The sequence below is a fragment of the Xenopus laevis genome, chromosome 8L, assembly GCF_017654675.1.
Source record: "Xenopus laevis strain J_2021 chromosome 8L, Xenopus_laevis_v10.1, whole genome shotgun sequence".
Classification (NCBI taxonomy): domain Eukaryota; kingdom Metazoa; phylum Chordata; class Amphibia; order Anura; family Pipidae; genus Xenopus; species Xenopus laevis.
Genome location: NC_054385.1, coordinates 78089490 through 78106543, shown reverse-complemented (window position 1 = coordinate 78106543; position 17054 = coordinate 78089490). Strand labels below are relative to the sequence as shown.

General features: G+C 38.3%; 1 protein-coding gene across 1 annotated transcript in view; it reads left to right on the top strand.

The window, feature by feature from the left end:
* Window positions 1-9841, top strand: part of tc2n.L (tandem C2 domains, nuclear L homeolog) — a 30285-nt gene extending 20444 nt beyond the window's left edge. The window contains exons 11-13 of the mRNA XM_018230427.2: window positions 2343-2457; window positions 3788-3987; window positions 8180-9841. Coding sequence (XP_018085916.1) covers window positions 2343-2457; window positions 3788-3987; window positions 8180-8290 — 426 coding nt within the window. The 3' untranslated portion in view covers window positions 8291-9841. The remainder of the gene's footprint in view (window positions 1-2342; window positions 2458-3787; window positions 3988-8179) is intronic.
* Window positions 9842-17054: the final 7213 nt, after the last annotated feature.

Genomic DNA, 17054 nt, shown 5'->3' with positions numbered 1-17054 from the left:
TCATCTACTAAAAACCAGTGCTCAGTCTAACCCTTACTCTGGAGTGTCCCACCTTCTAGAAATAATAAAAAACCTTATTTATACACAAAACAATAATGATTGGTATTTTTACCTTGCTGTGTAGTGGTGTGATTCAGTACCCAGTAATAGAAATGTCTTCAGTTCCTCCTGAAGTGTAAGCATGGAGGGTAGGTAAGGTTCATAGTAGTGTAAGCATGGAGGGTAGGTTAGGTTCATAGTAGTGTAAGCATGGAGGGTAGGTTAGGTTCATAGTAGTGTAAGCATGGAGGGTAGGTAAGGTTCATAGTAGTGTAAGCATGGAGGGTAGGTTAGGTTCATAGTAGTGTAAGCATGGAGGGTAGGCAAGGTTCATAGTAGTGTAAGCATGGAGGGTAGGTAAGGTTCATAGTAGTGTAAGCATGGAGGGTAGGTAAGGTTCATAGTAGTGTAAGCATGGAGGGTAGGTTAAGATCACATCTATCAAGTTTTTGTTGCATTTCTGCAGAAATCCAACAAAAATGATTTTACCATGTGATCAGTAGATCGGGGGGGGGGGATTTTCCACCATTCCAGGTACCTTCATCTGTTCTACATCCAGATGTATAACTGTTTTCATCAGGAATATGTATTTTTATGACACAGCACAGTCCTTGTAGGTCACCCCCCCCCCCAATTCACTACAGTCAATGGAGCCATGCTGAAATCCACTGTACTACTAATTACATTGGTGATGTAATTTACAGCACTGCTCCACTGGCTGCAGCTGCTATTTTATATCAGACAAGGACACCCCCCCCCCCAAACACTTTCATACTTATTATCACACTTATTGTCTGTTTCAGAGCCCAGAACAACTTTTCAGTTTCACACATAGCACATGGCCATAGTAGGAAATTACAGAGGCAAATAAAATCAGCTTTAAATTGTGTTTTTTGCAGTGATTAATAATGCTTTTGGGTTTGCCTCTCTGAACATTTTTTGTACAGTATGTCATGAAGTTAAAATAAAATCTGTCATGATTGTGCAATGTGATCTCAGTAAACAGACAACATACTTGGTTAAGTATAGCACATGCAGTATATACACATATTGTCAGTATAATCAAAATAAAAAGAAATAATTCTGAAAATACTTTCTGCCTATTATTTTAATTGAGAGTTTTATTATAAAGCATTATTTTACAATGTTACCATTATTTAGCTGCGTTTAACTGGAGATACTGATATCTGTATAAACAACTACCTCTCTTCACCCTTTTTTGATCTGCAGATATACAGAATTCCATTATGTAGGGTGGTTGTCTATGCCCTGATAATCTAATTATCAACCTTGCAAAGACCAAACATGGAGTAGCTTTATTTTCCATGTTTGCCCTGTTTAGCTCTAAATGGGGGAATGTAACACAAAAATTGTTCGCAATTTGTTCACAATGCAAAGTGAACAATTTTGCTCCAAATGTTTACACCACCTTCCAGTGGCATAGATAGATGTTGCTGGGCTCCACAGCAAATTAATTTTAGGGCCTCCAACATATCCAGAGATAATCCTGTTTTACCAATATATGATGATATTGTTCTTTTTGGAGGAATCACAGGGCTCCTATACCTCCTGCCCCCCCCCCTCCCTGCAGTCACAGGGTCTGTTTCCTCTGTAGTTACTCGCCTGCCACCTTCAAGCAGGTCTTAAAGGTTCGCAATGTGCAATTAAGATTTGCAATGCAATAAAAGCCCAATGAAAACTATTACATTGCACATTTTTATTTGCAAATTTGTTCTATTTGTAAATTTTGTTATATTTCCCCCTAAATATCAAACCCATATATTTTTTCTGTTGCAAATTGACCAGTTTTTTTTACCTTACCTGGAAATTTTAAGAGCCTAATTTCCTGATGTTAAACCGGAAATCCTTTTTTACTAGTAAAGAGAGCACAATTGCAGGAGCCGCATCAGACGGCAAGGGGCAGAGAATCGCCCATGTGCATTGCTTATTTAGTAGTCCAAAAATTCATAACTAGACTGGCACTGAAACCTATATTGTATATAAATTGTATATTCAACTTTCTACTGATTGCAGCAGGGGCATATTTATCAAAGATTTCAGGGGGCGGGTACTTAAAGCATTTTGATGGTGGCCTAGTCATTACTGGTTATGGGATACTTTTCCAGTTATCATTTGCAGCAAGAGACAGGAGAAGGCTTGTGCTACAAGCTGGTTCATCATTATTCATGCAGGATTTAGTACTGGGAGAGCAGCAGGGCAGTAGTGAAAGTGTATCATTTGCTATGAAAGACCCTTTTGTTTGTATGTTTACCCTGAAATATCCTATCTGTTGCTTTGTGCAGGTCTCTCAGGCTGAGCTCCAGGTCGGGACCTGCTTCCAGGCAATAAACAGCAGGATTCAATTACAAATTCTCAAGGCTCAGAACCTGCCAAACTCCTCTACACCACTCTCCATAAGTATGTTCTGACTTTCTCTGCTCTTTGTCTGCTCTGTTCCCATTGTACTTGGCATCTATGTTTGATTCCCTGACTCAGACACACTTAGCTGAACTCATTCAGTAGCAAAAGAACCTTCAGCCTTGTGCATTACTGTACAGGAACTGGCCATTAGTCTAATCTAATAATGGTTACACATATCCACGTAATCACTGAAACCTTGTACAACGCCCATGGTTCCAGCACATGTACCATCAGGTAATAGGTAGGCATTCTAAGACTTTTGTCACAGTACAGTGGTTAATTGTCTAGGGAGAAAAATGCCTGGCATTATGTCATATGCCATAGCCGTTACGATGCATTAACAATTATGGGTTTTGTTTATATTTTTGTTTTTTGTATAAAACGTGTTTGCAATATATAAATAACAGATAATTAAATAGTTATTTTAAGTTTTAGTGTTTTAGGTTGGAAATGACAGTGATTATAGAATTTAATAATAATCTTTTACACTAAGGAAGGTTGCACTTTTCAAAAAGGGCAGCCATTAATGCATTGCATACACTATTACATAGAAGTCCGCTAACTCCATGGCTTTAGTTAGATAATCTAGACCTGGTTTGTCAAGTAATTTACATCTCTCAACTGTTTTGCATAAAGAGTAGTAAGATCTAAAAAAAAGTCCATGGCTGGATCACTCTTTCATGACACAGAGACTGCTGACGTCTCTGCTATTATCCTGCAAATCCTGCCACAAAAAGCTATGATTAGGGCAGGGTTTTAAATTCTCAAAAACAGTTGTAGGTAAATGATCAGGGCTTGTGACATTCTACCTATCAGTTATGACTTTTAATACAATATATGCTGCTTTTAAAGGTGATTGCTTGGTAACTTTAAGAATAACACCATTTTTATCATGTGAAAATCGGAGTCCAGTGTTTCAGCAGAGTTTGTGATGAGACGTTACATAGTATCACAGCTTTCACCTATAAATATGAATAAACACAAAAATGCTAATAAATAAGGCTTACCTGACAGATTAACCTATGCAGGAATGCTTTACTGAGCATACATAGAAAAAGTAAAACACTACCTGTAAATAGGGTTGCCACCTTTTCTGGAAAAAAATGCCGGCCTTCCTTTATTCTTGACGTTTTTTCCTATTAATAACATTGGCATCAAACATCATTTTTACTGGCTAGACCGGTAAACTACAGGCCAGATGGCAACCCTACCTGTAAATATAATGTAATTGCATTAGCAAACCCTCGGGCCTAGGTTCTCAGGGATTCTATTACCTTGCAGTACATGGAGAGAATAGATTCTCATAAGCTATTTGTTATTTCCTTAGATTTTTTTGTGAAAGTGGAAATGTTCAGCACAGAGGGACTGTTATACAAGAAAAAGACCCGTCCACTGAAAGTTACCAATGGTCAGGTGAACTGGGGTGAAACCATGATTTTCCCTGTAACTTTGAAAGAAGAGGGGATCAATTTTCTGATCAAACTTTACAGCAGGGGCTCAGTGAGGCGGAAGCGTTTCATCGGACAGGTAAGGCAAATACACAATGGATCTGTCCTCTTCTTCATTGTATCTTCCTCTTAAAATAACACGTTATTCCTAAATATTAAATGCACTTTTATGAAAGGAAATCTTTAAGAATTGCTAGTACTCATGAAATTGTGTAAATTGTTATTAACTGTATGCTAGTTGAGTCGTTTCCACCATACAGAATTCCTGTAATGCAAGAATCCCTGTCCCTTTTAATATCTCTTGTACACTAAAACTCCCAGAATCCTTGGTCCCACAGTTTACCTTTCATGTACACCACTGAAACAAAACTCCCTTTGAGGATGTTTGATAGATGGTTTACTGAAATGCCAATGCTGACAGAAATTCTTTTCTTTAGCCTCATTCAAACAGAAGCAGTTGACCAAGCTCAACCCTAGTGCACTTTGCACCTTAACTTCATGAGCCTGCATGCCCACCTGCATTGGCAGAAGAAGTCTGACAAATTCACTGAGTAATGAACAGAATATAAGACATGTACATAATATTCATTATTAATTTGCTGTCTAGTTGCATGCAGCTCTGTCATGTTTAAGTCCACATAGCAAACACAATTGCTACACAGAAAAACACAAAAGGGCTAATTTATAACAAGAGGCAAGGTGCAAATTGCAAAAAAAACAGATGTATGGTGATATGTTTTTTGACCATGTTGTGCAGTCCAGGAGCAAATTTTTGCAGTAAATTGAAACAGTCATGTAAGGGTGGGCACCCTCTACATATTATTTACACACAACTAAGTGAATAGGACCCTAAGGGTGGACACCCTTAGCTCACCAACACTTTTCTTATTGTAAATGACCCATGAAGTCTAGTATGTGGGATATGATTTATTCCCCTCTAGAAAGTAGGGATGCACCGAATCCACTATTTTGGATTCGGCCGAACCCCCGAATCCTTTGCGAAGGATTCGGCCGAATACCGAACTGAATCCGAATCCTAATTAGCATATGCAAATTAGGGGTAGGAAAGGGAAAACATTTTTTACTTCCTTGTTTTGTGACAAAAAGTCATGTGATTTCCCCCTCCGCCCCTAATTTGCATATGCAAATTAGTTTTGGGATTCAGTTTGGCTGGGCAGAAGGATTCAGCCAAATCCGAATCCTGCTGAAAAAGGCCGAATCCTGAACCAAATCCTGGATTCGGTGCATCCCTACTAGAAAGCAATATTATATTAATTTCACGGTGCAAGTGCTGGTACGCCAAGGGAGCAACGCTGCAATTCTCTGAGCAATTGAGCCAAATGTGCGATGCAAAGTGCCCCACACCAGAGTCTCAAAGATTTGCTGTGATGGCATCTGGCACAATCAGTAAAAGGAAAGATGTATTATGGGCAAAATAGAAGTGCTCCTGTTTGTCAATAAGCTCTGATACCTTTAATCTTCCTTACAAAGCAAATGCCTAGCTTCTTAACATCATCAAGGTTATAACTATATAAAAGGGAATGCCAATTTTTTTACTTTTTCTTTAACATCTCATTCCCAAGCTTTATAACAATAACACAAGCCTTTCTTTCATTGGAAGCACACAGTGAACTAGGGTACAGATTGCAGAATATCACTTTACAAAGAATTACTTGTGGGAGACGGAAATGTCAGTTGTATAAATTACATCTAGGATAGAAGCTTTTCACCCTTTTTAAATGTAACTCATTCATTCATTGTATCCCTTAAATAAACGGTAAAGGTAAATCACTGGTGTAAGTTTTAAGATTGGTTTACTCTACAGACAATGGTGGAGAACCTAATCTCTCCTAGGGGAGAAATATAAGAATTGTGTTAACGTGGCTTTGACTATGTATACACACCTAACCACGTATATTAGGATAAATGAATAAAAGTCTATGGTATTTTTGTAATAATTATATCAAAATGCATTTAACAACAGCTACAAAAGAAACCAAAACAGTTGGCTTTATATACATTTTCCCAGGAATTAAAAATGGCATCCTTACTTGTATACTAGCTGCAGATTTTTACAATTCCCTGTTCACTTCTCTGAATAGTTTCTTAGATTTGGCCATACTATAACATTCTAAAAGTTAACTTAAATGTGAACCACCCTTTAAAGGAGCAGTGGTATACTGTATACTCCTGCAGAAAAGGAGTATCTAAGGAAGTCTTCAAAACTATCATTGCTGACCCTCAAGTTTTCAATTGCCTAGGTTTCTCCTTATGCAGCAGACACTGTGTTATTGTTATGTAAAAGGCCATCAGCAGTCAGGAAGCTGCCTACAGACCTGCAGAGTCTTATTTGCCAGTACTGGAGGAAAACAAAGGCTGCTGCTTTTCTAAATTGTAATTACAGCATTGCAGAATTCAATATGTGAAGCAAAATTCAGAATGCAATCTCCTCCTATAGTAATAGAAATTGCACAAGGGATGTTTTCAGGCTTAGGTTTACATTTATGATAAAGAGACGAATCAAACAGTAGTTATACGTCCTATTTTTGTTATGGCTAAAACTATATGGTTTATGGCTAAAAGGATGTAATGATACAGGTAAAATACACAGCTAGGATTGAAGCTGTTGTTAAATGTAAATAGTTATCAAATCCCCCAGACACAAACTGTGGTCACTCACCTTCCTGTTGCTTGACATAGGCAGCCAGATTTCTTTCCACAGCCCCAGGAAAATGAATAAACACAGGATGGAAAGCCTGATATATACAGGTGAATGTAGAGCCTTCATCTTTCCTATTGACATTCTAACATTCTAACATAATTAATGTGTATCCTGCTTGCTCGTACCCAAAATGCACAATAAGCAGAGGACTCTAGGTGTGTCAGCTTGACTAGAGTCCAATGGAAAGTTTTACTGCTGGAAACCTACTGAAGGTCACCAACAGGCAACTAAATAACATAGTGATGTTAAGTTATGCATGAGACTTTCTGACATGGGGATGCTGAATGTTTAGATTGATTGCAATAGACTTTAAATTTGCCTTTATACCTTAATACTTCACAGGCAATAATCTGCTCAAATTTTACCAGCGATAGCAAAAGTAATATCATGTAACAATGTTAGTTCATTACCAATGAAGACACCATTTTCAGTAGTTGTTCATGTAGTCGCATAAAGTTTATCGCCTGATGGTTGTTAAAGGGGTGGTTCACCTTCAATTAAACTTTTAGTGTGTTATAGAATGGCTAATTCTATGCAACTTTTCAATTGGTCTTCATTTTTTATTTTTGATAAATGTATTTTAATTATTTGCTTTCCTCTTTTGAGTCTTTCCAGCTTTCAAATAGGGGTCGCTGACCCCATCTAAAAACAAATGCTCTATTATTGCTACTTTTTATTATTTGTCTTTCTATTCAGGGCCTCTCCTATTTATATTCCAGTCTCTTATTCAAATCAGTGCATGGTTTCTAGGGTAATTTTGACCCATTGCAACTGGAGAGCTTTTGCATAAAAAGCTGAATAAATTAAAACCAATTTCAGATTGTCTCAGAATATCACTTTCTACATCATACTAAAAGTTAGTACGAAGGTGAACAATCCCTTAAGGGAAATATCATGCAAGGCATTTTGCTGCAAGAAGAATGCAAAGCAACTCAGAGGGCAGGAGTTTACCATTCTTTTCACCCTTTTTTGGCTTCTTGAAAAGGGACTTTATCACTACAGTAGGGCTATTGTAGGCGATAAAGAAGATTGTGTCCAGAAATCAATCAAGCTTGCACTGCAGGAACATTTATAGATATTAAAGTAGTGGTTCCTAAAATGTAGGGTGACATAAAGCAATGGGTTGTGGGGATCCAGCCTAATAATCAATACAGTTGAAATGTTGTGAAAATTATCTATTCCTAGAAGCCCAACTAGAAACCCAATACAGTGCGCTGGTGTGAACACTACTTTGCTCTAGATATACTTGGAACTCTGGATCTAAAGGGGGTAGGGAACCAGGGCTAGAGGAAAATAATTATAGTTTTACCCTTTTAATATTTAATCAAACAATGTATAATATATTAATATTATCTCCAGAATGCTACCCACGGTGGCTGTGTATTGCATATTTCTGTTACAACGTTGTAAATGCCTTTTACTAACTCTGTTTGTTTATGTATTATATATGTGGAATATCAATAGTTTGACAAAAATCTCATACAGTTATCTGTCAATACAGTGTAAGATTTCCAAAGCTATTCTAATAAGCATTTTAATTTATTTACAGGTATGGGTTAGCAGTGATAGTAACAGCAGTGAGGCTGCAGATCAATGGACGGACACAATCCATCACCCAGAGAAAGTGGTCACCAAGTGGCACAAACTAAATCCCTCTTGAAACAGACACCAAGTGCAGTACTGTCTGACACAACAGGAATCAAAGAAATGAGAGCCATGTTGCTGTAAGGTGGATGGGACCATTGCAGCAAGTACTCAAAGCATTTACTCTTTACTATTTTTTCACATTTAAAAAGTGGAGATTTATAAACCAAAGAACAGATCTGACGGAACCTTGACAGGGACTGCTTACGATGGATTTCACATCTGCTATAGCTGGACGTTAATGAATCTGATTTGAAGACACCCAGCGTTGAATATTGCATAAATGATTCTTATTCAGGAACCATTAATCTGCCTCCATTGTGCACCAACCCACATTGGCCTTCATACACTGTAAACATAAGCTTTCTTGCTTCTTCTCTTCTCTTTTTTTATGTGAAAAAGCTGGTGGCATTACAAATGTAGTTCGTAGACACCTCAAACAAGTCTGTGATCATGTGGAGACATTTTTCTATTCACATTTAGCTCACTGTGAGTGAGCCACAGAGCTGGATACAATTTAAAATATCCTGGCTTCTCCAATAGTATAGGAAATCTTAAATTTATATGTTTGAATTAAGGGAATGGAATTCAAAATGCCATATCTGCTGTATTCCTTATAGCTCCATGTTTATGTATTCAAGCAATTAATACATGTAATACAAATAACTTTATATATATATATATATATATATATATATAATATATATATATATATATATATATATATATATATATATATATAGAAAAATTAATAGAAAAAGAAAGATATGTAATGTTCTCTTCTAAGTTGTCTTTTAAGTCCAGAAATTATCTAATGAATCTTTGCTGCATTCTCAATGATTGTTTATTCTGTTAAGTATTAGAGGGACCTGCAACCCCATTGTCTCTAAGGTGGTCTTCCAAGCCTGATTCACCTATGTTTTAACCGGCACAACTTCAAGTGCATTTCTAAGGCATATGTGGATGACTAAGGGTGTTCTGTAGTTGTGATTCATTATTATTTGTGAATTTATATTACCCCCTTCCCCCGTCCCATTCAGAATATTCCAGGTCATCTGTCTCACATGATAGTGGATTGAACCTTTTGCCTACAAAGTAACGGCTAAACCTAGTGTGCCAGTCAGCCGCATCCCTAACAATCTATAACTGGGACCTTCAACTGTGTTTTATGCTGTGTCTGCCATAGACTTATTTTACCAGAAGCCTTCCCATGTATTATATTATCACACATCCCCAATTTTAAGCATGAAACAGTATTCAGTCTCATGCATTAATATGAGAAATATTTAGCTGATTATCTTTCTCTATACACCCTTGTACACATGACTACATTACTACCAAGCTTATAATCATCCTGTTTTGAAATTGATACTGTGTTTTGGTACTCAAGACTTAATGATTAAGTAATTTGTTTTACAGGTAAACTATACAAGATTTATCATTCCTGGAAAATATCAGTATTACTAACAAAAACATTTTTTTCTCTGCATTAAAACAGAAACATCCACTTCTCTAGATTGTTTCAAAAAGGGTGCTGAAATCACTGGCTATGCGAATAAAAATCTGAAATATAAACTGCATCCATCATTTGCGTATTACAAGTAAATTATCATACATCTTTGACTCATGAAACTTGGTGTGGCATGTAGTACACTAATTCGGCTTTTCAGAAAGATGCTTTATTTTGTAGCAGGATCCCTTTATATCATGGGGCCATCTACCCTTAAAGATGCCATAACCAAAGCAAAAAAATTTATTGAGTTTACAAACTCTACAATACTGTACTAGACACTTGAATACTGAGTTGTTCAGAGATATTATTTGGACGGGAAATGAATTAGGAGGAAGAACAAACCGATTCTGGTTTAGACAACATTTTATCAGGGACACTGTGCCAATGAGGCTTAAAAAACTCACCTCAGGCAGCAGTGCTGAGCAGGTTACCAAGGGTGGCAAAAAGCCAATCTTGGTACCTTTGTGAATTTCCGTTTTCAAACCGGAAATTTGGCTTATCTAGTGCAAGAGAATGCAATCGCGCTCTTTGCTAGCAATAGCAATAGCAGTGCAGGCCCACCCCATCACACAAGAAAGGTAAGCAAGGGAGGGAGGTATTACAGATGGCTCCTGCCTAAGAATCGCTGTTGCATTTGATTAAGTGGATGCAAGCTGCTCCTAGCAGGGATCTGTATCTCCCTTTTTCCTGCTAGTTGCTACTGGGCTCTCTACCACTGTTTTGCTTCATATTCTGCATCTGACTGCTTTTTTAAGCAATGGGTTCTCAGCATAACGTATTGTTAGGCCACAGCCCCACTTTAATGATTATTTATTTTTTCTTTTAACAGTACTTCAGAAAAAGCAGGGCTGGGCTAAGGAAATTAGAGTGGATGCTCACTGACTAGCGATCCCCAACCAATTATAATAAATGTTAATAATAATAATTAACATATTGCTTACGAGCCATTGGTTCTAAATCACTGGACTAGAGTAGCCCTGGTGGTAATACATTTTCATATTATTGTGTGAAATGTAGACCCTGTTATGTAACAGCAGACCTGAGCCTCCGCTTGTTATGGGAGAATGAAATGCTCTGCAAATATAGTACTGGTACCTCCACTCAATATGGGATTTTGCATCTCAGTTATCCCAATTGAGATATAGTAGTACACAAAATGAATCCAGAGCAGAAACTGGTTTAACCATCTGTGTATTAATAAAGCGATCAGAACAGATATGAAACACTTCCTTATTAGGTAAACTTCACAATTGTAAAATACTGTAAGTTTGTAAAGTCCTGTAGTACAGCTAGTGTTAATACAATCAGCAATTTACTCCCTTTCTAGTCAGCTCTCTCACCACAGAGAACATACATCCAGTTATCACTTTCACTTCCTACTTTCTTCTCTCCTGGGGGCAAATTCACTAAAGGGCCTGCAAAGGCTCCGCCACATGTAGTTCCACTTCGTCAGGGTCAAATTCGTTACTACTACACTAATTCACTAAAATGCAAAGCGTCTCAGCAGCCAAACGCTGGTGATGTTTCACTAGCTTTAATTCGTCAGCACAAGCATTTCACAGTGAACTTTCTCTAGCGTTCATTTCTGCCTAGAGAAACTTCACTAGTACTCTTACCCTTAGGTCAATTTGAATAGGGAGCGGGTACATATAGGTCATATAGACAGCTTTAGAGATGTTGGTGCAAATGCTTGAATGGCCAATTATTATTACAAATGTCCAAGAAAGCAAAATAAGGCAAAAGAGATCCTATAATGCCTTAGACATGAGCCCACCCTAAAACAAATGGTTGAAAAATAATTAGTATATTTAATACACAAAAATATTTAATAGTTACAACTTTTGAAAGCACTCTCAATGACTTTCCTGCATACAGGATATGATGTCACTGACATACGATTGAGGAGGATGTAGCTTCAATTTATCAGTTCACCAGGTCTAAGGTGGCGAAGGAAACTGGCAAAAGAGGTAACGTTCTGTACAATTCACACTCTGGTGAATTTGCGGAGTAGTGTTTGTTTACCTGAGCGAAAATTCGCCTGGCGATAGGGCTCAAAACTGCATTAGTGATGCTAGCTTTTGCTAGCGAATTGTCTTCTACGCTTGTTAGTATATTGGCGATGTCCCTGCGGATTGGATTTCTGGCGAATTGTGATGGCCATCCTTTAGTAAACCTGTCCCCTGGGTGGAGTTCTTCCTTCCAGTCCTGAATGGGAGCAGCACAATTATGACCTCCCTATGCCAGACTGTAACCAGCAGCCATCTTGGAGAAGGCACACTAATGCCTGCTGGTAAAACAGGTTAGATCCCTAAACTAGCATAAATTGTTTATAAGCGAATGAGAAAGTATAAATCAACTGTTTATTGAAACTGTAGGTTACGGCAGTCCGATTGGAGGTCCGCAGGTGGGTTGAGCTCTTCAAGTGGTGGAAACAAACGGAGAGCACAACAGTCTACGTTTAAGAAAGATGTCAGTCTGGTCAGGTCCTCTCCCTTCACTGATTAAACACTGCATGACATATGAATGAGGACATTTATAAAACAGGGTCCTCCCAGTGATGTTGTTCAGTTATTTGCTGCCAGTCCTCAGATTACCACTTAGCCCTTACTGCTGTTGTTAAGGGTTGTGTTGTGCTGTTTATGGGTAGCAATAAGATGATAAGACTGATGCACAAACTTCTTCCAGGTTTGAATTTTCTTTTCTTAGGTATTTGTCTATTCTGTAAGATTCCTTAATGTTTTTTTGGCTTGACCTTAATTATATTTGTAAATAGTAACTATACACTAATTTTCTCATCGACAATAAACCAATTTTGTTAACTTGTAGTAGTATCTAATTTTATTTGATTATGTCATTTTTTTATGAAGGAGCATCTATAACTGCATAACAAATGGAAAAAAAGTATTTTCTGTACTAATTCTTTGTTTAAGTGTTGTCACACACCCAAAGATAAGTCTTCATGATAAATCTGTTCTACCGTGGTTGACTCGAAAATGCTTTTCCACAATTCTGGTAGGAAAATATATGCTTCACATTGGTATTGCAAAGTAGTCCAATGTTTCTTCTTGAGGCAACTTTTTCCACCGGCAATTGACATCATTGCTTGTAGGAAAAGTATTTTCTAGACATTAGTTGCCCATAGTAGAGCAGATTTTCATCTAATTTCCATGTGGGCCATCAGCCTAATTTGTACAAGGATAGTTCCAGATATGGCAGATCTTGGTCTGCAGAGAAACACAGAATCTGCTCCTCTGCTGCTGTTGTCCTGATCGATGTTCCTGCTCCCATAATCACTGTCTCCTCCCGGGTGTGGGCAGATGCAGTGAATATCGGCTGTGAAATGTGACCCTTGCAGTTTTTTTGCCAATATATGCCACGTCTGCCTGAACCTAGGCAGAGACCATGCTTCCATGAAAGGAGAGAATGGAAGAAGTTTAGTCACGAAAGAAATGCTTTAATGGGTTTCTTGTCAGGATTATACTTAAAGGAAAAATATACCCCCAAAATGAACACTTAAGCAACAGATAGTTCATATCATATTAAGTGGCATATTAAAGAATCTTACCAAACTGGAATATATATTTAAGTAAATATTGCCCTTTTACATCTCTTGCCTTGAGCCACCATTTCGTGATGGTCTCTGTGCTGCCTCAGAGATCACCTGACCAGAAATACTTCAACTCTAACTGTAACAGGAAGAAGTGTGGAAGCAAAAGACACAACTCTGTCTGTCAATTGGCTCATGTGACCTAACATGTATGGTTTGTTAGTATGTTTGTGAGTACAGTGAATCCTACGATCCCAGGGGGCGGCCCTTATTTTTTAAAATGGCAATTTTCTATTTATGATTATCCAATGGCACATACTGCTAGAAAAGTATATTATTATGAAAATGGTTTATTTACATGAAGCAGGATTTTACATATGAGCTGTTTTATGCAATATCTTTTTATAGAGACCTACATTGTTTGGGGGGTATAGTTTTCCTTTAAGAAAAAAATCTAATCAAAATCTAATTAACTGCAATATTTACTTATTTATTATGAAAGCCAATACAAACCTGCTAACAATGAAGCTACAATAAAGGTTAAACCCAGATTAATGGAAGATCATAACTGAGCTGTTTGTTCACAGAAGACAAAACAGTGCAATTCTTTCTAAACAGTTAAAAAGTTCATTGGAAGAGACAGGGACAGCCTTTTCTAGCTGGTAAATTCCTTGGAGTTGTAATTCAGGCATTTCACATTTTCCAGAAAATCATCACTATTATCAGTATCTCTCAGTGGTGTAACTAGATGTTACTGGGCCCACAACAATTTATCAGCAAATTGGCCTATTCTTCCAAGGTATAAATTAAAATTGTTTATTCATTTGGGCCTCACTGGACCCCCTACATTCTGGGGTCCTCTGCAACCGCAGGGTCTGCTTTTTCTGTAGTTAAATGTGAAAAGAAGAGACAAAGAGAACTGACCCATATTGCTGCACCCTCCCATCTATTGCATCCAAAGTCTCATATAGAAAATTGGTCAAAACATAACTTTTAATAACCAAATTAAAATAAAAGTTTGTCCAGAGATCAGCAATTAAAAACAGGATTAGTAACAGGGAAACGAATTGTGATATATCTGGGGAATTGATTAACCTGCCTGGCACAGTGACTATATGACAGCCGCAGGTAATGGTTAAATGGCTTGGATCAAATCCTTAACTTTCTCAGGCTCCAATCCACCACATCCATCTTCACCCGCATCGAATCCCCTCCCAGATAATAGATAAGCAAATCGACACCTAGTGTCTGGTTTATCCGTGACTTTAAATATGCTGTGCCTCAAGCACTTGGTAAGTTGGAAAATGCTACCCAAAGATCCACTCCACCGCCAACCCCTTCACCCACAGAGTATTCCCTCCCGGATAGTGGATAGCTGCCCCTTAACTAGGTCTTTTACTCTCCTGCCTTGACAAAAGCCCGCAGGTTGTGGGTGAAACGCTTGTTGGTGCAATTTTAGAAGCTGGTTAGGCAGGGAGCCGTAGCAGGGCATTCCATTAATTCACAGCCCTCGCTGTGAAGAACCACCTACGCTGCTTCAAATGAAAGTTATTTTCCAATAGTCTAAATGGGATGGTCTCTGGTGTGGTGATCCTCTTTATGGGAAAAAATGGTCCCCTGCAATTTCTCTATAATGTTCTGTAATGTACTTGTAAAGAGTAATCATGTCCCCTCTCAAACGTCTTTTCTTTCCAGAGAAAACAACCCAACCTTCACAGTCTTCCATCCCTCCAACCAGTTTAGTTGCACGTCTCTGCACTCTTTTCATCCCTTGAGTCAATGCCCTTTTTTATGCAAGACAGCACTTTATTTGCTTTAGAAGCCTCAGAATGGCACTGCCTGCAATTAGAAAACATGTTGCCTACAAAAATCCCAAGATCCTTCTCAATTAAGGAAACTCACAACACACTGCCATTTAGTGTATAACTTGCAATTTACGCCAGGGCCGAGCCGCGCCGCACAGGCGCCCAAGGCAAGCCGGCGAACGCGGGCCCGGCTGAGCCCAAGTGCGCATGCGCAAGGTGGCGCTCCAGTGCACATGCGCAAGAAAAGCTGCAGTTTTTACTTCTTTTGCGCTTCTGCGCATGCGCGAACTGGCGCGAATGTGCGCATGCGAGAGATACATTCGCGCGCATGCGCAGGAGCGCAAGAAGCCGTAAAAACTTCAAAGAGTCAGGCACCGGACTGGGAGTAGGCGACAGAGGAGGGGCGTGCCTGGCGCCCCCCCGGCTTTGCACGGTGCCTACTCTGCCTACCCCTAGTTCCGGCCCTGATTTACGCATCATTAGTATTAGTATTAGATTTGGGACTATTAAGAAGGAAACCTTCATTAGTTGGTCCCTCATTTGTGTAGACAGACAAAAATAACAGTTTAGAATCTCTGCTTTTGGATTTTGAATTATTTTTACTTTTTGCTGCAATACCATTTTCCATCTCAATTTTAGCTTGTCTGATAGCTTTTTGCATTATTTATTGGCCTCTTTATACCTGATAAAGCTTTCGGCTGTCCCAGCTAACTTGTTAATTAGTTATTGCAAGATCCAAAAGAGAATCATTCCTAGAAGTTGCTAGAAGTTCCTGAAATAAAAAGTTGTCATTCAGCATATTTACAAACCTACTAGCTTTTTCTGACTTGGCAACCCCATTACCCCAGTCAATGTTTGGAAAGTTGAAGTCATAATAATAACTTGACCTAGTTGTGAAGCCGCTACTATTTGTAAGAGTAGCCGTTCTTCATTCTCGTCACTTATACGAGGTGGTTTATAGCATACACCAATGATAATTTTCTTTGTAACCTTTTGCCCAGTCAAAATCTCTACTCAGAGGGATTGCACACCCTCACCGGTGCCATCTGCGGTTATTTCTTTAGCGCATGGCTTGAATTCAGGTTTTACATACAAACACACTCTTCCACCCTTTTTAATCCCTCTGTCCTTCCTAAAAAGGGTATAACATAACTGCAGAATGTTGGTGTTTTATAAATATATGGTAATAATGATGATGATGATTATTAGTAATAATGATAGTAATAATAATAATAATAAGACACAAATTAACAAATGGTGTCAGCCCCACACATCTTTGCTAAAAGAGTGGTAGTGTCCCCTTTAACAAACGTAATGGCTCTTGGCACACATTGCTACAATAGTGGCAATAAGCCCAGAACATATATTGTGAGAATAATGGCAGTAAACCCAGAACATATATATTATTATCCCTGACCATCGACAGAGCCATAGCTACAGGTACTTCAGTTATTGTCTATTGTCTGTCACTTAGCTGTCATCATTAAATGGCTGTGGGGCCATTTCACAACAGAGATATCTCTCTTGTGAGATAATCAAATAGCAACAATGGTATTCAGGTAATCAACTATGGTGATCAATAACATCAATTAACTTTAATTTAGAAAATTGGTATAATTTACTTGTGTTGAGCCTGAACCTGTAGCAGATTAGCCAAGGGGTTATAACAGATATTCTGGGTATGTCAGGCATAAATAGCCATTAACAGTATAGTTGCAGCAAAATAATAGTATATAGAACTGTAAGCAGAGAAGAATCAGGGTTTACCAGGGATACTTGCAGGGTAGTACCATCTGCTTGGACAAATTGTGAGTTGCCCTATCCAGGTCCCTGCTACAGCAGTTAGGCTGAAGGCCAACAGGTCAGACAGGCTTATTTTAAATAGGTAGGTATTTTTTCTATGGGCCCTATCAGT